This window comes from Fusarium vanettenii (genome assembly GCF_000151355.1).
Source record: "Fusarium vanettenii 77-13-4 chromosome 12 genomic scaffold NECHAsca_15_chr12_5_0, whole genome shotgun sequence".
In the NCBI taxonomy this organism is placed as follows: domain Eukaryota; kingdom Fungi; phylum Ascomycota; class Sordariomycetes; order Hypocreales; family Nectriaceae; genus Fusarium; species Fusarium vanettenii.
Genome location: NW_003315870.1, coordinates 769,228 through 792,457, shown reverse-complemented (window position 1 = coordinate 792,457; position 23,230 = coordinate 769,228). Strand labels below are relative to the sequence as shown.

Sequence of the window (23,230 nt, the reverse complement as noted above, 5' to 3'; positions counted from 1 at the left end):
ACCTACTCGGAGCTGATTGAGGCTTCTTGAGCATCAGACGCATTGTTCATTGTAAATTTCGAAGGGTTGACGTCTAACGATACTGAGTTCAACGAAAGATGAAAAGAGGGGTCGGTTTACGTACCTGGAACCATCCTGTAAAACGTAGATCGAAGATTTGAAATATCCAAGACTGACCCCGATGCCAAGTTGTGAGATTTTGCGAACCAGGCCGCAAATGCGGCTCAGCTGGGTACCATGAGCTTTTGCCCATCCATAGCTGTCAGCGACCAATGTTTTGATTGCTTTACCTGTCTGTGTCAGAGCACCGCCCCCTTGGCGTCGTGGAGCGTGGCAATGCTACGGGCGAAAGCGGCCTCATGCAGTCGTCTTTGGGCCGCGTACAACCTATTCGGCATCCCGATAGGTGCAATTCAGTCACCGGTGTAAAGTGCAATTCCTGCAGCTGACCAGACCAAGCTTTTAAATAAGCCTGAAGAACGTAGGACTGTGAAAAGGTGGTGTGATTGACCCGCTAGGAGGCTTTTTTGACTGGTCAAATGAACAGATACGACTGCACCTGTGTCAGCCTCACTGTCTCTGGAATGGTGCTGACCACTCAAGGCGATGTCACAAATGTGACAGCCTGCACTCTGTACATGGGGCGGTCACAAGCCATCCCGTGTACTGGTTGGGCCTCAAAATCGGCCATTCCCGTCAGTCGTCAGGACTCAGGAGGGAGGCCCCACCAAGTACAACTGCCATGACTGCATATCCAAAAACCATTCAACCTTGCTGTACCCGGCGTAACAGAAGTAGATAACGTTGCAAATGGGAATGCACTCGTAACATTCGGTTTCATGTCCGAAGAAGAGGTCCGTGACAGTCATCGAACTCTCTTGCTTGAGAGTCACAAACGTTAGGTATTACTCAAGCTCTTGGAACCATGGAGTTATGCTGATGTAGCCGGAGAGTATGGAAGGTCTTGAAAGGGCTACGGACGCCCGAAGAAAAATGCTGGAGAATGTGGTCGTCGATGACGAAGCGAGAATATCCACATTGAATCGTCTCAGCCAACACTTCAACAAACAGTTTGCAATTACCGAAGACACGAAGTATCTCGACGAGGCCGTCAAGGCCCGTAGGGAAGCACTTGCATTGGTTCATCCTGAGGATCATGTCAACAGGGCTCTCCAATCGCATCTACTCAGCAATGAGCTTGGCGACCGATTTGCAGAAACAGAAGACCTCAATGATATTGAGGAAGCCATCGATTGGGGGTTACAGGCATTGAAGTTGACACCGGAGCAACAGTATTCACCAAGGATTGAGTATCTTAGGAGACTCGAGCTGCTCTTTGAAGATATGTACGAGGAAACGAAAGATCTCGCTGATTTTGATGAGATTATTCGTTACAAAAGGCTTACAGTTGAATCGACAAGCCCCGGCGATATTGCTCTAAAAGCAGGCAGACTGACTGATTTGGGCACATGGCTCGATAAGCGGTCAGATATCACGGGACAAGTCTCGGATATGAACGAGTGTATCCGGATCATGAGACAGGTCCTTGAATTGAAACCCGGGGACGAAAGCACGCTGAAAAATCTCATGCGCTTTCTGTACAACCGGTACAGGCTCACCAGAGAGATACCGGACCTGGAAGAATGCATTCGACTGCATCGACAGACAACTGATTCATCGTGCACTGATGAATCTAGAGTTGAGTGGATGATGAGACTTGCAAATTACCTCTGTGAACTGCACGAAAGGACCGAAGAAGAAGCTGACCTCGGGGAGGCCTTTGCAATCGCAACAGAGGCACTCGCTTTGGTTCCTGAAAACCGCTGGCAACGCAGGTGGCTGCATTGTCTAGGGCGGTTGTTCGGCTGTCAATATCTCGAGACTGAAGCGCTGGCCGACCTAGAAGAAGCGATCCGGTTGGAAAGATTGGCGCTCAAACTCGCCCTCACTGACGAGAATCGAGGTGGCATCTTGACAAACCTGGGCAATCGGCTCGGCGACAAGTATGTGAGAACAGAAGCGATTGCCGACATCAACGAAGCCATTAAATGCGCTAGAGAATCACTGCTTCTGAGACCTGACAATCCCGAACGACTATACAACCTCGCAATCAAGTTGGGCGACCGGTTTACAAGAACGAACAAGATGGAAGATGTCGATGAGGCCATCGAACTCGAGAGGCAAGCATTGAAAAGAGTACCACTGGACAACTCCGAGAGAGCCGACTATTTGAACATTCTCGGCAACCAATTAGCAGATCGATTCAATCACAAGGGAGAATTGCCCAATCTCGAAGAGGCCATTCGCACTGCAGAGAAAGCCTTGGGGCTGATGTCGGAGGACCATCCCAACAGAGCAACCTGGTTGAACAGCCTTGCTGGCCGCCTCCTGGAGCTTTACGAGACGAAAGGGAACAAACTAGATTTGGAAAATTCCATCACCCAGTACCAGTTAGCCCTTCATCACGACAAGTCAGCACCGGAAGATCGCATTGAGGCTGCCCAAGCCATTATCGCCAATTGTTCGGACAACTAGCAAGTCTACGATGCTGCGAGACTTGCAGTGAGTCTTGTTCCGAAGCTTGTCTCATGGTCGCATGAGAATCTTGACCGACAGTATGTACTTGGCAAAGTGGTTGGCTTGGCCTCGGACGCGGCAGCGGCAGCATTGCAAGCAAAACAGTCACCTATGGTCGCCTTGCAGCTCCTCGAACAAGGTCGCGGCATCATCGGGACGTCGCTACAGGACATGCGCAGCGACGTGCAAGACCTTGCAAAGCACCATCCACACCTCGCCGAGAGATATCGCGCTTTACAGGTGGAGTTAGATCGGCGCGTCGAACAAAACACGACGGGTGCTGTGCGTAAGCAGCCGCAAGCATCGATCAACCGAAGGCATACTGCTGCAAAGGCGTTCACCGAGTTGACTGCTGAGATCCGCAAGTTGCCTGGATATGAAGATTTTATGCTTCCACACAGCGAAGATGAAATCTACAAAGCCTCAGAGCGCGGCCCAATCGTCGTGGTCAATGTCAGCAGGCTTCGTTGTGATGCTCTACTTGTCTCGGACAACCGAGTTCGTGCACTGGCACTGCCCAACGTAACTCTGGAAGAACTGGAGTACAGAACAACATCCTGGAGTTTTGCAAGCCCTAAAAACCTCGAGTGGCTTTGGGAAAACGTTGCGAGCCCTGTCCTGGAGACTCTAGGCTTCACTGAAACCCCGCCTCCGAACAAGTGGCCGCATATATGGTGGATTCCCACTGGCCCTTTGGTTCAACTTCCCCTCCATGCAGCAGGCTACCATGGCCAGCAGTGGCCCAATGCAGTACTCGACAGAGTTTTATCGTCGTACGGCTCTTCAATCCGCAATCTGATCAGTGGCCGTCGCAACTCCATCCAGCCTTCTGGTTCTGACCAGGCACTGCTTGTTGCCATGGAAGATACACCGGGGCATGATCTGCTTGCTTTTGCCCCCAAAGAGGTGGATTCAGTGAGCGGCATCATCCGGTCTATGAATTTGAAGCCGATTGTGCTAGGGCGAGCTAAGCAAGATGTCACCAAGCAGGATGTCACCCGGTATCTCCCAGATTGCAAGATATTTCACTTTGCTGGGCACGGCCTCGCTCATGCGGAGGATCCATTACAGAGCTGTTTGCTTCTCAAAGACTGGGAGAATAACTCGCTCAAGGTTTCTGACCTTTTGGATATCAACATTCGCCAAAAAGCACCCTTCCTCGCATACCTTTCAGCATGTGGCACAGGCCAGATCAAGGATGAGACGTCATTCGATGAGAACATCAACCTCATCAGCGCCTGCCAGATCGCTGGATTTAGGCATGTTATCGGCACGTTATGGAATGTCAAGGATGATCTATCCGTTCAAATCGCCAAGATGACCTATCAGGAGCTGAAGGACTCCGACATATCAGACGAGTCCATCTGCCGAGGGCTCCACAAGGCAACCCGTGAGCTGAGAGGAAAGTGGATAGAGCAGCACAAAAGTTGCCAGAGCCCGGCAAGCCCTACTACCACTCATTTCCAAGATACAACAAATGGGTCGCTTGTCCGTTCACTTAGAGACGCATATTTGATAGAGAGTGAGGATCTTGACCTTGGTATAGCTTACTGGGCGCCCTATGTACACTATGGGGTGTAAATACTTGTCACTATAACTAGGAGGAAATACTGGAGTGAGTCTACGTCTGTCGTAGGATTACCTTTCATTCTTGGGTTTGGGGAAGCATAAAAGCAGAAACTATATGAGACGTAGTGTGAGTCCTTGAGCACCTTGAATCAGGAAAATGGTGAGCCTATTTCCTCTATGGATCAGGTCAATCTTCCGTCAACACCTCCACCTCAAAATCATCTATCCACCATTTGAGATCCTGTATCAGCTCCGCATTTCGAACTGTACCTCCGGTACTGTGGAACTTCTGCTCCTTGATCCAGATATCGGGCATCTCCAAACTCTTCAGCGAAACATTGCTAGAATCTGTGACAACAGTCCTGAGCATATCTTTGCCAAAGCCGTTCTGGAGCTCATCTGGCAATTCAAGCTTGAAAAGGCAATCCTGGTTGCTGCCATCTGATACAACACTGCAGGAACATTGAGGAGAACCAGGGTACAGCTGCTTGACTTGGTGTCCGGGACCGAAAGACAGGACCGTGAAGTAGAGTGTTGCGTCGGACCGGTTTGTGAAGACGAGGCGGACCTTAATACAGGAAGGGACACTCTGGCCGTTGGAAAGCTCTCTTGATCGTTCCTCGTCCATGAATTTGACAGTAAAGGGAGGCTTAGTCTTGGACGCGAGTGTGCGTAGGTCAAGGATTTGTTGATAGCGGAACAAATGAACAATTGCCGAGGCCGATGGTGCGACGAGTTGCTCACATTCCTGATCGTTGGTGCACGACAATACCAACCCGGGGACTGTCTCCACTCCTCCTGGGTGTAGCTTGAGCAACTCGATTCCATCATTCGTGCGCTTCAACTCTACCGCTGACGTGCTGCGATCTGTATGCGAGCTTGCCGTGACAGCCTCGACGGACCCTTGAATATGCTGCCTGAGCGTCTTCAAGAGAGAGCTCGTGAAAGCGCTTGGCAGACCTGGGTCTACAAGCACTCGGAAAAGACAAGATGTGCTCAGTCTCGACCGATACAGCTCATCGCCTGTGTTCCACACCGACCGGTCCTCTTTAGGCATCTTAACAAGACAATAGGTGTCTTCCACCTCGTCAACGACGAGCTTGTGACCGGTGGGCTTGGACAACCTAGTGTACTCTGTACCTCTGTTCACCCCGTGGATTTCTCCTTCCGGAATGCGAACCAATCTGTCGCCAACTCTCACGTACAATAACATCGGGCAACATGGCTCTGTCGTTCCAAAGACTTGGAGCCTATCGTGTCCGTGCACTTCGGGCGTTTGTGTGATGTTCCTGGCTGGGCGGCTGAACGTAGCGTTGATCGCTGCGCAGACAGTCCGATACGTCTTCAGTGGAGTATCAGAATCGAGATGCGACACCAGGGCACTCGTGAAAACTCCATGAATTTTGCCGTCATCCTGACGACACTCCTGAGCCGGTTGATTGGGCTTGCAGGCAGCCATAAGAGTGAAGTTGTAGGGATTTATCCCCCATGAGTCGATTGGGATCGAGTTGCGGTCGGTAGAAACGACAGAACCGGCACTCGAGGCCTGTTCTTTATCTACCGGAAGGTTTACCGGGGCTTTCCAGTTCTCGTCCGTGGTTCGCTTCCTTCCGTCCGTCCGCCAAGCACCCCCGGAATAGCAACTGTCAAGGCTGACGACGACTTGGACACCCTTCCCGTGGAGCTTTTGGAGCCATTGGTTGAGCACCCATCCACGAATCGCTGGCTGCCCCTGGCAAAAGTCCATCGGCAGCAAGGAGGGGTCCTTGGCATGGCCTGTAGGTGGTCTGCGGTTGGTATTGAGCCTTGCACCGTGGCCTGAGAAGTGAAAGAAGAACAAGTCCCCTTTCTGTGCGGTGTTGGTGACCTTGTCAAAGGCCCCTTTGATGTTTTGATAGGTTGGCAGTTCTGCAGTCACAGAGGAGGATGAGATCATGACTGTCGTGTCTGTGATCCCGAATTTTGCCTCCAACATTCTCTTGACGTCGAGAGCATCGTTTTCACACCCGCAGAGATTGTCGAGGCAGACAGGATTGCCTTCTTCATCTTTCCTAGTGCCGGAATCGTCCTTCTTGATGCCGTGGCCATCCTGCTTGGTGCCATTGAGATACTTGTCCACGCCTACTACAAGGGCAATTTTGTTTCCAGAGGGTGTCTTGGTGACCATGTTATTCGATTTTAAAGAGATGTTTGAAAGGACAAGTCTTCAAACGTAAGGTGGGTAAAGTAAGGCAGGTTGGTCAAGAATGGGTTACGCTGAACGCAATGGGGTAAGAATGTAGCACGGGGAGGAGGGGGCTTTTACAGCCTTATCCAGCCTACCTAATGCGCCGTCATAACTTTCGATCAGCAGTCACCTGTATGTGTTTAAAGCGAAGCTTTGCGGCAAGGCAACAGGCAACCACGCCATTTGATGCGCCTCTGAAGGCTTGAAAAGGTGGTTTGCGGCCCTAAATGATTGGACCAGTGAGGGGATGTGACACAACAGTTGGTTGAGAGGAGGCTCATCGATAAGGCGGCAGATGTGACCCTACCGTGAAGTGGCTTGCCCAGCCGAAAGGGCTTGCAGTGCCCAGAGCTCGGTCAAGTAACCACCAAATCAGCGTCTAGAGGGCAGGTCACAGGATCCGACTCAATCAAATGCTGGTTGGTTATTAGATTATTGCCATAGCCGTGCCGGACAATGCAAATTACAATCTATTGCATGAAATCACAAATGAATTCGTAATCAGAGCTTGATCCGTTTCATGGCTGACCTGGACGAAGTAGTCTGGGTCAAATCTGCAATTGCGCAATTGTCCAAAATGTAGCTAAGTACAGCTCGTTTAGATCCAGAGGCAAGTCAAGTCATACGTGCACCGTCGGCGGTGCAAATAAGAATCCGCTTAGCCGCTCGCTTCTGCATAAGCGAGTGGGACGAACGCGCAGGAATCCCGAATAGTTGTTTTGTAAGGTTAAGGCCCATACACATTCTAGCACTGGTGTGGTAACTAGTCTTATTATTTACGTTTATATACCTAAGGCTTGCCGGCGGAATCCGGCCGAGATAGATGAGATATATAAGAAATATGTCCCCGCTCGAAAGACGCGCAAGTTTGTTTCCGATGTGCAAAGAGCTGACCACATCGGCGATAGCCCGGCCATGTAATCGAGGTGTTGGATGGAGTGGATAAGAGCTTGTTGGGTGCTTAGACTCAGCATTTGGGGTACGGTGAGGGCCAGCGCTGCGCTCAATTCAAATTCCAATCGACCTTTTGAGCTGATTCAATTGCAAAGGGTCAGACTTAAATTGTGAGGCAATTTGGGCAGTTTGAACTGAACTAATTGAATTGAATTGTTGACCACGAGGGAGGTCACGTGCTCTCTGAAGTATACCTAATCTGGAATCGCTGACCTAAGCGTTAACTGGTCATGTGATCTATCATGTGCTCTCACTTCGGCCTAAAGAGCCAAGAACATCAATTTCATATCAGAACAGAGGCATCACCAAAATTATGGCTCCGATTGAGTTAAGCCAATGAATCCGGCTATCCATAGTTGAATTGCAAAATTGAAATATTTCTGAACTTGAATTGGATTAAATTGGTTGTGATTGAATTACGCGCAGCCCCTGTGAGGGCATAGGTTTAAGGAAATGGTCTTGCACTCACCGGGAAAAAATAAGAGAGGGATGTAAACGTTTACACTCATAGGATAGCTCAGGCAAGAGAAGCTTTCTGAAAGAAAAGACCGTCTTTCTTTACACATCGTAGACCCTGGTGTTGTTTGGCCTTATCGCGGTGATCATCAAGTGGATCCGATCACTTCCGAATCGAGTAGTCCTCCACTTGCCTCATTGGGATCCTGGAGATCGGTTTCAAAAGACGACAGGGAATTACATGATCTAAACCTTTAAAGAAATTGCCTCAGTGGAAGTTACAGGCATTTGTTGCATGTCCTACACTCATAAGCGGCTATGCGGCAGTGGCTGAAAGTGCCTAATGCACCTCAACCCTGCGTAACGGGGGGAGGGTGGTCATGCCGGCCACCTTAATCAGACAGCGAAAGGCACCATGATGGGAGTCAGTTCTCATCTTGACGGCTGATTGGTGGTATTGTGAGATTGAACATGAAAATAAAGATCTGTGCCAGCACACGGGGTATTGGGGTTTGGGGTTGAAGTCTAGGTCACCACAATCCCTGAACAGCGCGGCGTACAGGAGGCAACGCGGCCTAATGAATGCCCGTCTTATTTTACCTTGAATTCATGCTTGCTTTCTGAAACCAACTTCCTCGAGTCAATGGGTGGGGATCTTGCAAGGGTCTCGTGAGCTGAGGAGATCTCTGGCTACTAGCATATAAGAGTGCGCCACCTGGTGCTTCCAATGCAGTCTGGCACGATTACTAGACATAAGTTATTGTTATCAAAATGTGGCCAATACTGCTTCTCTTTGCTTTAGGCACTTCAGCCCTACAAACAGGGACTTGTGACTATAGCAAGAACAACTGGTACCATGGCGAAACATCTTGCATCAACCCCGATCAAACAGCTTCGGTCGACTTCACCTGGCCTCCACTGTTCCCCAAAGGCGCCAAGTTTGTCTACGCAGTTGACGGGATAAATGGGACCGATATTTCCGACATTCAACCTCTGATGGACCCTAACAAGGTCAAAGACCGGAAGGCGACCTTGGTGGGATGGTGGCTTGAATACGACTCAATATCACTCAACAATACCGACCTCCTCATGCTGACCGAGATGAATGTCTTCTTTACCAACACCACAAACAAGATCGGAGGGGGATACAATGGATGCGAAGGTCTTCTTGGATCAAAGTGTCTTGATAAGATTAACAGTACCCTTCGCGAGCTGTGGGATAATGATCAGCAATTTGGAGCACCCTTGCTGAATCTGAACGATGAAGCAGATTCTATTCTTGAGGCTTGCCCGAAGGACTTTTTTTCGACCTGGGAGAAGCTGCAACCTCGAATTGACACACTCAATCAAAACACGGACTTTAACACAATGCGTAAGTTTTTTGATTTCATCACTCTGGCTCTTGATATGCTGACATCCATGCCTGTCTAGTTCTCGCATCCGAAGCACCGCCAAAAGCCAGCCCTTTTGACCAACACAGCACCGATGCTGCCTTGCCTTCTGGGAACAAGTCATTCACCTATTCGAGAACCATGTACGACAAGAGGGAGCTTTCCTTCCAGGAACGAAAGGCGGCTGTGGCAATATTGATGCGTTATCCGGCACGAGATAGTGAGACGAACGATGCACTGCGTAATACGACAACCGACGACATTACTATCGAGTTTGTCTGCACCAAGCTGAAGGAGTCGAACTTCGACGGCGATGATAAAGACGACGGAGAGACCAGTAGCAATGATTCTGACGACGAAGATGCTGCTGGTAGTGTCCGTGTACCGGGGGTTATTTTTTCAGCCATGATTCTCGGCGTGTTGCTATGGCAGATGGTTTGAGATTGCCCCACCAACAATTTCGAGGAACATATTAGAGGGACTTGATGAAAGTAAAGGAGTGGGAGTTCTACAACAATCGGCATTTTATCAATACTATCCCAGTCTTCTTAAAACAGTCTGGCCATGGTCGCGAGCTCTTCCATGTGGGGGTAAGGGCAACTCGACTCTCATCCAAGAGCGAGCGCTAGGAAAACGCATAGCTAGAGGTATAAAATAGCATCTAGTTTCCTGAGTAGGCACGAAAAATCACTAGCTGGCCTTTGAAAGACTGTTGTGCTATTATAGTTGCAGCCCGGCCCTTGATGGGTTAACTGAGCCCGAAGATCGAAAGACTGTTATGCAATCCAGTCAGGTGTGTTCTCGTTCCCAGTTGGCAAATTGCATGCAGGCCATGAAAGAAAAACAGATACATATGAAGGCATTAGATTATCCTCCCATAGGAATGGCCAAGATAAAAGGGTTTTAGCTCATTGCTGTTCCGATACGTCGTTTGTTTTCTGACTTGCGTGAATGTCATGTGTAGGGAGGCTTCATCGCTATGGGTGACGCACATGAAAAGGATGATCTTACTGAGCTTGCCCGAATATTATCGGTCCAGCACCCCGAATATTGATGCTTACATACAGTACGTCCTTTCACGCTTGGGCGATCGGTGTTTTCAAATCACATGCGCGACATGTTCATTGCAACAAAAAAGCCCATTTGACAACAGTACCGTAAAGGTATCGTGGCGTCTCGTCGATCCTCCTCTTGTCTCTGAATATGCTTCTTGGCGTTCCTCGGGTAAAGATAAAAATTCAAGGTTTGCTGGGAGCGGCAGAGACCGTCCGGCAATTCCTAAAGCTTCCCCTCTTTTCTCCATGCTCGCCAGGACGGATGTGTTAAAGATCTGCGGCAGCTGAAAGTGAGACAAAGCTCGTGAAAGACATGCTGACGTGCGGGCGCTTTGGATTGGGTCATAGACCTGAGACAAGCTCCAGAGTCGTTGGATGTGGTGAATTGATTCGCTGTGGACAAAAAAAAGTCAGCTTGTTTGGCGGCTTGGGGTTGCTCGGGTACTAAGCGACTTGTATCATCGACAGGTATAAATGAGGAAGAAGGCCCCGAGGTGATCTCACTCAAACCATCACCATCCAAACAATTCTTTTAGCACAAAACAGTCACTTCATTCATCATAACCATGACAGACCGCGTGGTAGGTTGACAACGCCTTTGCCTTCACTCGTGCTTGGTCTGATCAAATCCACAGTCAGTTCGTTACAGCTTCAAGGGCATTGAGGAGTGGGAGCAATCCAACGAACCACTCAGGGAGTAGGTATTGCCTCACAGTGTTTTCAACTGCGTCTAACACGTCTCCCAACGCAGGATCATCCAACAGGACACTGGCGAAGACAACTGGATCGAAACGAGGTCGCTGCCTCCCATTGGCTTTCCCCCGTAAGTGCCTTGACATCTGACCATAGTCGAGTACATAGGCTAACTCGAGACTACAAATAGACCCCTTAGTGCTGAGGGTGTTCAAAAGCTAAAGGAGCTTTCTGGTGTCAATATCCAGGAGATTGATGAATGATTCAGTTAATGGAGATTACTATCAATGTAGAAGATAGGTACTAGAAGGAAACTCCAGGTCTTTGACTATTTACAATGATTTCCGTGGCTCCGTTGGTTTCTAATTTGGTGATCATTACAGCATCTCAAGCTATCGACCTTCAGCTTTGGTAGGTGCCAATAAGCCCTTTTTCTTCCGTGATCATGGCGAATGTTCTCTTTCATAGATATCTCCGAGAATCTGTGATTTACAAAATGGCCTGGACATTAGAAACATTGGGCTGAAAGCAACTTTCATATCCGATGTTCTATGAAATGAGCAATTACTAGCAGAGGCAAATCTTTTCCCAGTAATTACAGCTATGCTTAGCTTCCAACACATAAAGGGTAGTCTCACTTGATCCTTTCGTTTCATCCAGAGAGCCAACTACTGCGTACAGCATGATTGAGTCCCCCAGTAATCGCGTCTAACCCTGCCTCTGTTTAACGGCATCGAGCAATTCATCCAAAGCCCTCTTGTCACCCTCTTCATTATCGTAAGCTGGATTTAACGTAGAGTCCTCATCCGCCATCTGCTCCTCCATCTCATCATCCGATTCGTCTTCGGACCAGCTCTCTGAAAATTCCAGCAACTCGCCGTTACTTTCTGCCTCGATCCACGGACTCGGCAACGTCCATTCACTAAACGCGATATACCGCTGAGGCGAAACTCCCTTGTTGAAAGCCTCGGAGTTGTTGCCCATGACCCCATATGTCTGATCGTAGAGACGAAAGTCGACGAGACTGGATAAGCTAGTCCGGATAGAGTCAAAGACAGTCTCCCAGGTGCCAGAAAAGGTAAAGACTCTAGCATCATCGGCTTCGTGGCCAAAAGCACCACGGGGCCAACTCTTCCAGTCGTCTGTCCGTAGGCCCCATTTTCCGATGCTCCCTTCTTCGACGAGAAGGTGCGAGGCAATGCGAACATCTTTCAGGTGTAGGCTCTTTAGTGTCTTTTGAGCGTAGACCCAGTCCATGTGATCATGGTGCCCGATTACAAAGTTTTCCAATGTCAAAGACTCGAGTTGAGGGAACAAAAGATTACGACCGTCGAACTGGCCTGGGACGGTACCCCATTCTTGGTCGAACTTCAAGGTGAGAGAGGTCAGATTATGAGCGATGGGTGCTAGCAGCCCTGTCTGCAAAAAGGGCTCCTGGAATCGATCAGTATCTAATATTCATCTCTGAACTTGTGCTTAGATCTTACAAAAGTCTGACGTTCGTCTTTGTAGACGTCACGGTCGGGGCCATGCTCGTTATACTCTGTCGCTATGGACAGGTGTAGCTCCTTGACGTTCTTCATGACATTACTAAAGGCATTCGACTTTGTGAAATTCGGTATCGGGAGATTTTGCAAGTTCTCAATGGTGAGAGACCGGACAGCAGAATTCTTGGGATTGGCGGCTCGCTTTTCCAATGCTCCAAAGACGGCTTTGAGCGTGTTGATGCGCGATTCGGCCTCTTCGAAATCACCCGAGAATGGATGTTTATCGGCGATTCCTTGACATCGATCGCTGAATCGAAGCTCAAGAGCTTCCAGGTGTGGGAGCTCGGCGATGCGGTTAATGGCGGTCTCAAAGGCGGGATATTGGCCGTCTTTCTCTTCCCAGCGCTGCCAGACCTTGTAGTCTAGCCTCGATGCGAGATCATCGGGAGTAGAATGAATGGTGACGTGATGGACTTGTTGTGCCGCGTTTTGCAGGTTGAGAGAATGATGCCATGATGCGAAATCTTCACCCTTTGGCTTGGTGTGCGCAAGAGTTAAACTCTTGCAGAGTGGCATTGCCAAGGTTGTGAACGCCCTCAGATGTGCGGATATAGGTTGGATGCCCGACATGTGTCTAGAGCCGTGAGTGATGAGCCTGTAGAAATGCATCTGTGAAAAAGATGGGGGTGCAACAAGATATGTAGGGTGCAGTTTAAGCTCTGACCACGGTGTTGTGTTGACTCTGGCTGAAACAGGGATGTCCCGACTTTGCGCCGGACTCGGCGTCAGAGAAGAGTCTGTAGGTTGAATTGACCAAACCCATATGACCAAATGCGCCATACCTACTTCTCGGTCTATGGATGTGCAATGGCGGTAATTTGTTGGAAATATTAGACGCTCTCTTATCCTGACAGGAATAGGAAAGGCATCATCTGCTGCGCCCAATGTGTGGCGATAGATGAAACATAGTAGAAGCTGACAAGTACAATCAATAAAAATAATATTATTCTAAGCATGGCTTCGTTGCTTTTAATCTCATCAAGTTACTGGTTAAAAGATAGCAACTCCGTTCGGTGGGCTAGCGACACCTCCAGGCACCTAAGTCAGCCAACGTTAGCAACCCTCCTCGCCATCTGGGTGCTTCTGACACGTACCTTGAGCGGCATGCTGGAGAAGAAAAAAGACCACCTACCACGTTTCTGACACTCCTGACTCAACTGTTCTAGATCAAAAAGCTCGCCAATTGGCATTCCCCATCCAGCGAGAAGCCACTCGTGCAGCCAAAAGTCTTGGTTCTGACAGGGCCATGCCTCCATGGATGGATGATCACCTGCCACAGCCGCAAACGACTGATCCCATAGCCATCGCAGTGTTTCCTCCGAGGACTCGATGCCGATGGCTGGTGGGGTTTTGTAATCTGCCAATGTCTTGCATTCGTCGTCGGATAGCTTGTCGTAGGCGCGGGTCCAACCTGTTCGGATAAAGAGGATGTCGCCTTCTTCAAAGGTGGTTCCCTGACTGCTCGCGACTTCTTTGAGTGTTGAAACTGTTATCGAGTTTGTTTCGAATGCCTTGATCTCAATGTTCTTGGCATCTGCCCATGCTGCGTAGTCTAATAGAACACCGCGACCGACGATGCCGCCCCGTTCGACCCATGCTACGCCAATCAGCACGTGTCTCTTTCAGGTTTGCTCACTCTCATACCTTGAGTCCCGTTAACACTCGTTGAGAGAATGTCATCAAGCGTCTTTCCGTTAAACCACAACTTCTCCTTCTGGTACGCATAATGACGGAATCCATCCCACTGCGAGCTACTCTGCGTGTTAAAGGTCAAAGTGTCATCATTGACAGCGCGCGGGGCCTTGTTCTTGATATTATGCTCAAAAGGTGCCCGACCAAAGCAAGGCCTTGACATCCGATTCAAAGGCCAGTCAGTAGACACCCGCACACCATCTCGAATTTCCGCCGCTGCCTTGGCCGTCTTCTCGGGAGTCAGCAAGTTAAGCATTCCGCACTCATCTTCGTCACCAAAGAGACCCCAGGCATTGCCATGTGGGCCATCTTTTCTCAACGGCAGGGAATCGAAAGACGGTTTAGTAGGCATTACGCGTATAAAGAATATTGCTCGTGCTTTGATGTTGAAATAGAGAGCTTCCAATTTGGGCTGGATTATGAATCAGTTGTAACCCCGCCTTTTGAGGGGAAGATGCGTATCATCCGATGGTTGATCTAGGAAAAGCAGGCTCCGATGATAGGACAGGAAATTGCTCCGTCTTGGCATATCCGAAGCCCATTTCCGACCAACTAACCAGTTTAATCACCGTTAATTCGTCCGTTTCGGCGTATCGTGAATCTGTCTTCGGCCTCTAAAGCCCCGAACCCCTCACTCCGCGATGATGTAACCCCCCTCAATAGAGTAACATCCCCACGCCGTCACGAAGAGTATTTTCTTAACAAGGTTTATCAACTAACGCGTGTATTGGTGCGCATGTTTATTGCACTCCAAGTCGGGCGACACGGCGTCCTCTGATTCGTGGAAGCACTCGTGTCCCTGGCCAGGTCGACTTGGTCAAGGCTTCAACTATATGCCTCCATAGTCCCCAGATCTGCAAATGCAACATAGATGATTGCCGCCCCAATGGCTCTCTTGTCTTTAACGTTTATGAGTGGGCCGGCAATACGACCTCTCGTGATCATCGGCGGGTAGCAGGCATCCCCGCGTAATGCGACTCTGGGGAGGACAAATCATATGGATATGGAGAGTTATTAAAGTCTCATTTCTGCTGGTTTGTGATTAATCTAATCTATCAGATTCACGGGCATCTGTCAATCTATTCCCCCATCATGGTCTTGATCAAACCTGCCGCCCTTTATGCGGGCGTAGCAACCATCCTTCCCTTCGTCCATGCAGCAGTCGATGTCTCTGCCAAAGCCTTCGACCTGAGCGAGGTGACTCTCACAGATAGTCGTTGGATGGACAACCAGAACCGAACCTTGACCTACCTTCTTTCCGTTGATCCCGATCGTCTCCTCTATGTCTTCCGTGCCAACCATGGTCTAGACACCAAGGGCGCCCAAAAGAACGGAGGATGGGATGCACCAGACTTTCCTTTCCGCAGTCACATCCAAGGACACTTCCTCACGGCCTGGTCGCAATGTTACGCTACTCTTCGTAATGAGGAGTGCGGCTCCAGAGCTACCTACTTTGCCAAAGAACTTGGCAAATGCCAGGCAAACAACGAAAAGGCCAATTTCACTGAGGGATATCTCTCTGGCTTCCCAGAGTCCGAGATCACTGCCGTCGAGAAGAGGACTTTGAACAATGGAAATGTCCCTTACTACGCCATTCACAAGACCCTCGCCGGACTTCTCGACGTGCATCGTCTTGTTGGAGATGAAGATGCCAAGGATGTCATGCTCGCTCTGGCTGGTTGGGTCGATACACGCACCAAGAAGTTGACCTACGATCAGATGCAAGCCATGATGCAGACTGAGTTTGGCGGTATGAACGAAGTTCTCGCCGACATCGCCTACTATATTGGAGACAAGAAGTGGCTCGAGGTCGCTCAGCGCTTCGACCATGCTACCATTTTCGACCCCCTGGAGAAGGGTCAAGACAAGTTGTCAGGCCTGCACGCCAACACTCAAGTTCCCAAGTGGATCGGTGCCATCCGCGAGTACAAGGTCTCTGGTCTTCAGAAGTACCTCGACATTGGCCGCAATGCCTGGGATTTGACTGTCCACAAGCACACCTATGCCATTGGTGGCAACAGTCAGGCCGAACACTTCCGAGCTCCTGATGCCATTGCCGAGTATCTCGACAACGACACTTGCGAAGCATGCAACACCTACAACATGCTCAAGTTGACACGGGAGCTTTGGGTCATGGATCCTAGTGACGCCTCTTTCTTTGACTTTTACGAGAATGCTCTGATGAACCATCTCTTGGGACAGCAGAACCCTGAGGATCATCACGGACACATCACGTATTTTACACCCCTCAACCCCGGTGGTCGTCGAGGCGTTGGCCCTGCCTGGGGCGGTGGTACATGGAGTACCGACTACGATTCTTTCTGGTGTTGCCAGGGATCTGGTATCGAGACAAACACCAAGTTGATGGACTCGATTTACTTCCATGATGACGAAACACTCTACGTCAACTTGTTCACTCCTTCGCAACTCGATTGGTCTGATCGCAAGATTTCTATTACTCAGAGCACGGACTTCCCTGAGAGAGATACCACCACGTTGAAGGTTGGTAACCAGGGCGAGAACAACGAGTGGACCATGGCAATTCGAGTTCCTTCTTGGACCTCCAAGGCTTCAATCAAAATCAACGGCGAAGCAGTCGAAGGTGTTGACATTGAGTCCGGCAAGTATGCCATCATCAAGCGCAAGTGGTCTTCAGGTGATGCCGTCACTGTGACACTTCCGATGAGCCTGCGCACAATCGCTGCAAATGACGATGCAGCCACGGCAGCAATTGCCTTTGGACCTGTTATTCTATCGGCCAACTATGGTGACTCAAAGCTTGATGCGGTTCCAGAAATTGATCTAGGAACTGTGAAGCGACAGGGTAAGGAGGGACTGAAGTTCGAGGCGACTGCAGATGGAGAGACTGTGAGCTTGAGCCCATTTTATGATGCTCAGGGTTACAACTATAACGTGTATTGGAAGATCAAGGGCGAGTTGTCTTGAGTGTTCGGATGCGAGCGAAGTTAGGAGTTAGTTGGTGTGCATGGTGTGCCCTTTTAAAGTCAGAGCCTAGCAAGAGATTCATTGCTGATGGAGGTTCCCCGACCAAGGCTCAATGTAGATCTTGGGGTGATGAAGGTGTTTAATAGAATTGATAGCAAGCAATAGCACGGTGTCTGCTATGCTTCAAATTTTACAAGACTTGGTTTTGATACTTCCTAGCCTGCTATTACCCAGACACAAAGGACAGGTTGCGCAGCCCAGGGTCCCTTACAAGACTGGGTTTCAATACAGGCCAAGAATGATGAGGCCAGCCACCACAGCAGCCGACAAGACAGGTACTGCTTGCTGAAAGCCAGTGTTCCCATCATCATTGCTGTTCGAATCATTGCTGTCATCATTGGAGTCGCGTCTATCCCCATCACTGCCGCTATCCTCATTATCGTCATCCTCATCGTTGTCCCCATCATTGTTCGACCCAGAACCCCCTGTAATCTCAGCAGCGAGACTACTGCACACACTCGATCCAATAGGTATAATCTCTGAAACCAGTGGCTCATCACTGCATGCTGTCCACACCTGTCGGTAATCGGGGATCTGGCCACTCTGCCACTCGGTGTAGCTAGATGCCCATGCTGTAAAAGCGCTGGCCGAGTCGCGCTCCGTGATGCTTGGGAGCTTACAAGGGTCTTCGGTGTTATACATGCGGCCTAGTGCAAAGGCCATAGCAATGTTGGAGATGGACCTGTCGGGGACGGGGGCGTCGGTCGCGTCGGCGGCGAACGACGATACAATGGTCGCGCATGCTGTGCCAATACCGAGGCTCTCTAAAGGAGGTTCTGAGATGACGCCGGTCTCGGTTGGGATTCGAGTCTGGGCGGCGGCCTGCAGGGCGGCGGTTGCGACGAGGAGAAGCTTAAACGTGTGCATTTTCCGTTGAACAGTATGTACAGTTGACAAACTTCGACAGCTCTTGTAAGCTGTGTGGAACGAATGGCTGGTGGTTAAAACATGCACGTCTGACAACGACTGTTCACCCTCTTTATGAGCATTGAGCACTTCATCGCCAAGACGTGGAGAAGAAAGTTTGAATTCCCTGTCGGGCAAGAATACATTATAGCAGGGCGCATGGCCAAGTCAATAGCCAAGAGGGTACCTGGACTTGAGGGGATAAATGTCCAATCCGAGTTGTTGCTTTCTGCCCATTGCAACCATGCCAATGCTTGGTGAACAGTTGTGGAGGCTTAGCCCGCGGTGAGAGGATTGCCAAGTGAGTAATCTCGGGGTAAGATCTCTCCGTTTCTCATTTCTTCTACTTATATAAAGGATCAAAGTGAAGGCGGCCCTGCATGACCATGGTTTGTCTCTCCTTGGCGAGGCCCGGCTCCCCGAACACATGATGTGGGGTTGGAGAGAAGCATGGACGACAGTGGAAAGTCATCATAACTCCTGGATCTTAAGCTAACATGATATACCTTCCTTATTCCCCTCAAACGAGAGGCCAGCACCATACACAATACCTTCTATATAACACTCACCTACTAACCAATCACCATTAGAGCTGATAACGAAGGGTACTGACAAACTCTGTGAGACGATGACCTCCTGGCCGATGGAGGCGTCTTGAAGCGCGAGCCCGGCATATTTTCGGCTCGTGATGCCAAAGTGCGCTTAAGAGAACCTCTTAACTAACGAGACAGCCATATGCCAGTACTCCCAAGTTTTATCGCACAGTGACTATGGCTGCTTCAGGAAATCCACCATCTACCCGATAGAGGTGACAGTAGAACGAATACCTTCGTAGTAGAGGTTGTCACACTGATACTTCTACCTCTGTCTCGCTCGCTCAACATCCTAATCATTAACTCCATCCAAACTAGTACTGAAGTCTTCGTAAGCTGTCATGCTATTAGTTGTGTCCAAGTGGTCCAGCGGGGATACGGAGTTTCAGCTCAGAAATGCTGTTTCCGGCCAAGTACGCGGTAAGGCCAGCGATGAATTGCTATGGAGCGTTGAGATAGGTGACGGCATCGTGAGTTCTTTCGCAGAGTATTTCGAGTGGGCTGACAAGATCACGCCGTGGACTGGCGCTACCCTAGGCTTGAGCCGAGCTGAGTTGTATCCGTCCTCTCACGAGGATGCATAGAAACCAAAAATAGCTCGTTCCCTTCTAGTCGACTAAGTCATCACATTAGAAAAGGCGACAATTACTTGTGCGGATTATAAGACTATTTCGTGATGAAGAACTTGTTTTCTTAGCTTTACATATGTCTCCCCGAGTCCAAACGGCCCTCTCACCATACCGACCAAATCACACCTATATCAAACTTAAGAAACGACGTTAGAATTATGTCAACTGAAGCTAAATTGGCTCGTAATTCAACCTAAGAAGTTGGATGATCTAAAGCGTACAGAAACAGACTAATACCAATGCCTCTATTCCCAGTGGCGCATGATCTGGCAGCCGTTTCACGACGCCACACAGATGGGAGTTTTTAACTTGTCACGCCACGCGGCCTCCCGCTGTGGCGCGATGATTAATTTCAGCCAAAAGGCCCAAATACGGAGCAGCGCAGTAAACTATTGGGATTAGCCTGCGTCAGTCATCGGTAGTTTGGCCCACGCTAGCGAATATAGGCATGGTAACAGCGCCACTTGAAAGTTTGACAGCAGGGGATGGACCATGAATAAAAAGGGACTCGGGTCGAGAGGAGATTTGCAGCTGCACGTTCTGTCATTGTCGCTCTTTTGGCTGTCTTTGGCCGTTACACTCGTTTCAATTGCTTGTGAATATTGACCTTGTCGCCTCGTGTCTATCCGAAATGGCCCGTCGATCTCTCTTTGCAGTGGCGACTCTCGCCTTTGGCATTCTTGGTGCCAATGCCGGCCCTTGCCGACCTTCCACGACCGTGACGAGCGTCGCCGAAACCTCTTCGACTGTTGTGGCTGAGACATCGTCGACTACCCTAGTGGAGGCTTCATCTACCACCGTGGCAGAGAGCTCGTCTACTACCGCAGTTGAGAGCTCTTCTACCACCCTGTTCGAGACTTCTACTTCTCTGGCCGAATCCTCATCCACTACTGTCGCTTCGACCTCGACGACTTCCGAAGCGCCAGACTGTGACACAACTCAGATCGTCGTCAACCCAAGCTTCGACGACGATGACGGTGCTCCCTGGACCGGCATTAGCAACCTCAGAAGCACCCAAGACCCTCACTCGGGTAGCCACAACCTGCAAGTTCAACCCCTCACACCTCTCTTGAGACCCTTCTCCTAACATCTGATACCAGGCGCCTCCGATTCACCAGCGGCGGTATTGAGTCGTACACCTTCTCTCAGTCCCTGACCGACCTCACCGGCCCCTACCGACTGTCCTACTACTACCGCGTGGCCGGCGTGTCTACGTGGTCAGGAAGCGCTGGCTTTTCCTGCCAGCTTGTGCCCAGCGTTGGAACCCGCCGATTCAATGGGGAGAGCCCCTACGACGGTGGCCCATACTCTTGGACTGGGGCCACCGAGGTCTGGACTCCCACGAGCCCCTCAGGACATGTGAACCAGGCTACCGTGTCTTTCGCCGTGAGCTGTGGTGGCGAGTTTGACGAGCTAATCATCGCAATCGACGATGTCACCTTTACAGAGATCAAGTGCGAACCTCTGCAGACCTAAGCAGGCGGATCTTGGATGCTGCTGACTGAGACTTGGACAACAAGATATGGGTCAGAGAAAGGCTTGGTTACATACTGGGGCAGTATATATTCACTTCGATATGAGGGTAGTGTACGCGTGTCTTGCCATGTGCCTAGCCCAACCCATTCTCAAATAAAGTTTCTAATACGCCCCCAGCCAAACCCCTTTTTCACATCTTCGTATGAGGCTAGCTCTAGGAAATAAAGCGTGGTTTGCTTTCCTCCCGACAAAGATACTCTTGAATGGTTCACAACAATCAAGGTAGAAATATCCAAGTGCGTTGCTATATAACCCGCAATATTCAACTTGATTTACATCCTATATACGGATATCCTATGAAAGACTTTCCAAAATGCCCTCAAGAGGCTATCCTACGCCCGGCATGCCGTAAAATCCTTCAATCCAGCATCCGGAACCTTCTCCTTTGGAAGACACAAGTCGATATCCTCACCCTTCAAGTGTTGACCGAAAACGCGAAGATGCTCTCGCTACATCTTGTCAGTTTGGCGAAATACCCAGGGCAAATCACACACGTACCTCAGTGATCTTCAAGAACTCGTTGTAGATGCCGTCAGATCGCATTCTATCACGGACGAGGTCTACGACGCCACCCAGCAGGGCAACAACAGTGGTAACCTTGCTGTCCCATGTCACAAGAGCCGAAACCAGCTCACCGTCGACCCGAGTTGACTCTGTGCTTCCGTAGGGATCTATGAAAGGTGTAAGCACATACTCCTTGTGATAATGGGATAGCACTTACTTTGCATCTTCTTGCCGACAATCATGTTTCTCCACCATGCCAACCCCACGCCCTTGTCAAACAAGACAACCGGGAATGCGCCGTAGGGGGTTATGACATCATGATACTGGTCTTTCTGGCTTGCGATGGACGGAATTCCAGCGGGAGAGATGTAGCCAATGATGGTATCAGTTTCTGGGTCAGTTGAGTTATTAACCGAGGCATATAGGCCGGGAGACTTGGTGACCACCGAGTTGCATGTGCGGGCTCGCTCTCCGTTCAAGAAGAGGCGACTACGTTGTTAGTATGCCTTCTCGAGCCTGGGCAGAGGCGCTTACCGGACAATGTCAACGTCATAGTACGGAAGCTCAAGTTGGTTCCAAATCTCGTGGCTTGAGAACCAAAAGCCTGAAGTTGTTAGCATGGGCATCACCAAAGGATCATGGCTGCATTCACGCACCCTTTCGCACCGTGATGGGGCCAACACCACCCTGGGAGTATTCAGTCTTCTCCAGCTTGGGCCTCTTGTACTCCCACAGCTTCTTCTTGTCCGCCTTTGACAACTTGCTGAAGAATTGCAGGAAATACGTGAACAGCTCGCCCTCGTATGGATCATCAAGGTAAGTCTCAGTCTCGCATTTGTAAGACTGCTTGGGGTCATCAACCGGCAAGGTTTGATCCGCGATTTCGGTTACGGCACATACTCGGCCTTTGCCGATGTAGAATATCTCGGCAGCGGTTGAGGCGACGTAGTCGAGCCAGTCTTGCCAGCCGTCTGCGATCTTGTGGAACTTGGCATTGGGCTGCTTCTGCAAGGCTTCAATGCATGCGTAGACGGCCCAAATGAGTTCTCTGTACACTGAGTTAGCCCAGCCCTTAATCTTGAGCATTTCCACTCACCCATTGTCAAGGCCAGGGACTCGGTTATCCCAGCCGTCTTGAGGCTTGATGTCCTGAATATCGGTCTTAATCCAAGGCAGATAACCACCAAAGCCCGGATAGGTTTCATTGAACTGAAGGTAAGTCTTCAACTTGGTCTCCATGATGGTGGCGGCGAACCCTGGTGCTGCACCAAGATTTTGCGGTGTTAAAAAGCGGGCTGCTTCCTTGGATCCAGAGATGGCTTGAGCATAGAGCATGATTTGGAGTGCCTAGCCCATGGTTAGAGTTGATACTGGAAAAGGCAATCCGAGCTTACCTCTTTGCTTGCAGCACTAAACGTGTGCTTCGTAGTGCGCTTTCCACTCTTCCAGTCAAGCTGGGTGCCGTCATAAGACATGCCATTGGCTGTGTTGTAGGCTACGTCGTTTTGATGGAACTTGCCCTCCCAGTACAAAAGATCCCAGATGAAATCATCTGTATGATCAAGGACGTCCTGCTGAGACCACTCGAGGCCAAAGCGGCAGGATGGTTTGTCGTTGCGCTTGTAACCTGGCCGAGCTTCGGCCAGGGACAAGGATGCTGTTGCGGCACATGCCAAAGCGAGAAAACGGCGCGTTGAATAGATCATGATGAGCTGGAGGAGATCTGATGCAATTGAGGGAACCACATTGAGGCATCAGAAAGGTTGAAAGTCTATGAGGGTTTATTATATAGGCGCCTTCTGTAGTGATAACTCCTTTTTGCTTAGCAACTCGTTCCTAGAACCAAGAATTAGCTTTCCTTCTGACAAGCTCGTTTCCCCAGACTCAAGCTCTGC

The 23,230-nt window shown here is 49.9% G+C and overlaps 9 protein-coding genes across 9 annotated transcripts; 4 read left to right on the top strand and 5 right to left on the bottom strand.

Annotated features, from left to right (window-relative positions):
* Window positions 1–993: 993 nt before the first annotated feature.
* Window positions 994–4,158, top strand: NECHADRAFT_87858 (uncharacterized protein; the record flags this gene model as incomplete). Its single annotated transcript, XM_003047454.1, has 2 exons — window positions 994–2,521; window positions 2,564–4,158. The coding sequence occupies 2 exons, from the start codon at window positions 994–996 to the stop codon at window positions 4,156–4,158; spliced, it is 3,123 nt and encodes a 1,040-aa protein (XP_003047500.1).
* A 175-nt stretch (window positions 4,159–4,333) lies between these two features.
* NECHADRAFT_87857 (uncharacterized protein) lies at window positions 4,334–6,313 on the bottom strand (the record flags this gene model as incomplete). The annotated part of the gene is made up of 1 exon (XM_003047278.1): window positions 4,334–6,313. The coding sequence occupies one exon, from the start codon at window positions 6,311–6,313 to the stop codon at window positions 4,334–4,336; it is 1,980 nt and encodes a 659-aa protein (XP_003047324.1).
* Window positions 6,314–8,554: 2,241 nt separating this feature from the next.
* On the top strand, window positions 8,555–10,228 carry NECHADRAFT_87856 (uncharacterized protein; the record flags this gene model as incomplete). Its single annotated transcript, XM_003047453.1, has 6 exons — window positions 8,555–9,155; window positions 9,215–9,609; window positions 9,672–9,764; window positions 9,840–9,847; window positions 9,907–9,967; window positions 10,139–10,228. The coding sequence occupies 6 exons, from the start codon at window positions 8,555–8,557 to the stop codon at window positions 10,226–10,228; spliced, it is 1,248 nt and encodes a 415-aa protein (XP_003047499.1).
* A 1,408-nt stretch (window positions 10,229–11,636) lies between these two features.
* On the bottom strand, window positions 11,637–12,922 carry NECHADRAFT_15428 (uncharacterized protein; the record flags this gene model as incomplete). The annotated part of the gene is made up of 2 exons (XM_003047277.1): window positions 11,637–12,356; window positions 12,410–12,922. Coding segments are annotated over 2 exons (1,233 nt in total), but the record flags the coding sequence as incomplete, so codon positions are not given.
* Window positions 12,923–13,459: 537 nt separating this feature from the next.
* Window positions 13,460–14,513, bottom strand: NECHADRAFT_54056 (uncharacterized protein; the record flags this gene model as incomplete). Its single annotated transcript, XM_003047276.1, has 3 exons — window positions 13,460–13,507; window positions 13,564–14,066; window positions 14,114–14,513. The coding sequence occupies 3 exons, from the start codon at window positions 14,511–14,513 to the stop codon at window positions 13,460–13,462; spliced, it is 951 nt and encodes a 316-aa protein (XP_003047322.1).
* Window positions 14,514–15,132: 619 nt separating this feature from the next.
* NECHADRAFT_97856 (uncharacterized protein) lies at window positions 15,133–17,107 on the top strand (the record flags this gene model as incomplete). Its single annotated transcript, XM_003047452.1, has 2 exons — window positions 15,133–15,199; window positions 15,294–17,107. 2 exons carry the CDS (start codon window positions 15,133–15,135, stop codon window positions 17,105–17,107), a joined length of 1,881 nt encoding a protein of 626 aa, XP_003047498.1.
* A 282-nt stretch (window positions 17,108–17,389) lies between these two features.
* On the bottom strand, window positions 17,390–18,034 carry NECHADRAFT_87853 (uncharacterized protein; the record flags this gene model as incomplete). Its single annotated transcript, XM_003047275.1, has 1 exon — window positions 17,390–18,034. The coding sequence occupies one exon, from the start codon at window positions 18,032–18,034 to the stop codon at window positions 17,390–17,392; it is 645 nt and encodes a 214-aa protein (XP_003047321.1).
* Window positions 18,035–19,926: 1,892 nt separating this feature from the next.
* Window positions 19,927–20,771, top strand: NECHADRAFT_87852 (uncharacterized protein; the record flags this gene model as incomplete). Its single annotated transcript, XM_003047451.1, has 2 exons — window positions 19,927–20,343; window positions 20,445–20,771. The coding sequence occupies 2 exons, from the start codon at window positions 19,927–19,929 to the stop codon at window positions 20,769–20,771; spliced, it is 744 nt and encodes a 247-aa protein (XP_003047497.1).
* A 392-nt stretch (window positions 20,772–21,163) lies between these two features.
* On the bottom strand, window positions 21,164–23,041 carry NECHADRAFT_97855 (uncharacterized protein; the record flags this gene model as incomplete). The annotated part of the gene is made up of 8 exons (XM_003047274.1): window positions 21,164–21,244; window positions 21,330–21,502; window positions 21,553–21,824; window positions 21,870–21,939; window positions 21,992–22,412; window positions 22,452–22,682; window positions 22,730–22,962; window positions 23,005–23,041. 8 exons carry the CDS (start codon window positions 23,039–23,041, stop codon window positions 21,164–21,166), a joined length of 1,518 nt encoding a protein of 505 aa, XP_003047320.1.
* Between the last annotated feature and the right edge of the window lie 189 nt (window positions 23,042–23,230).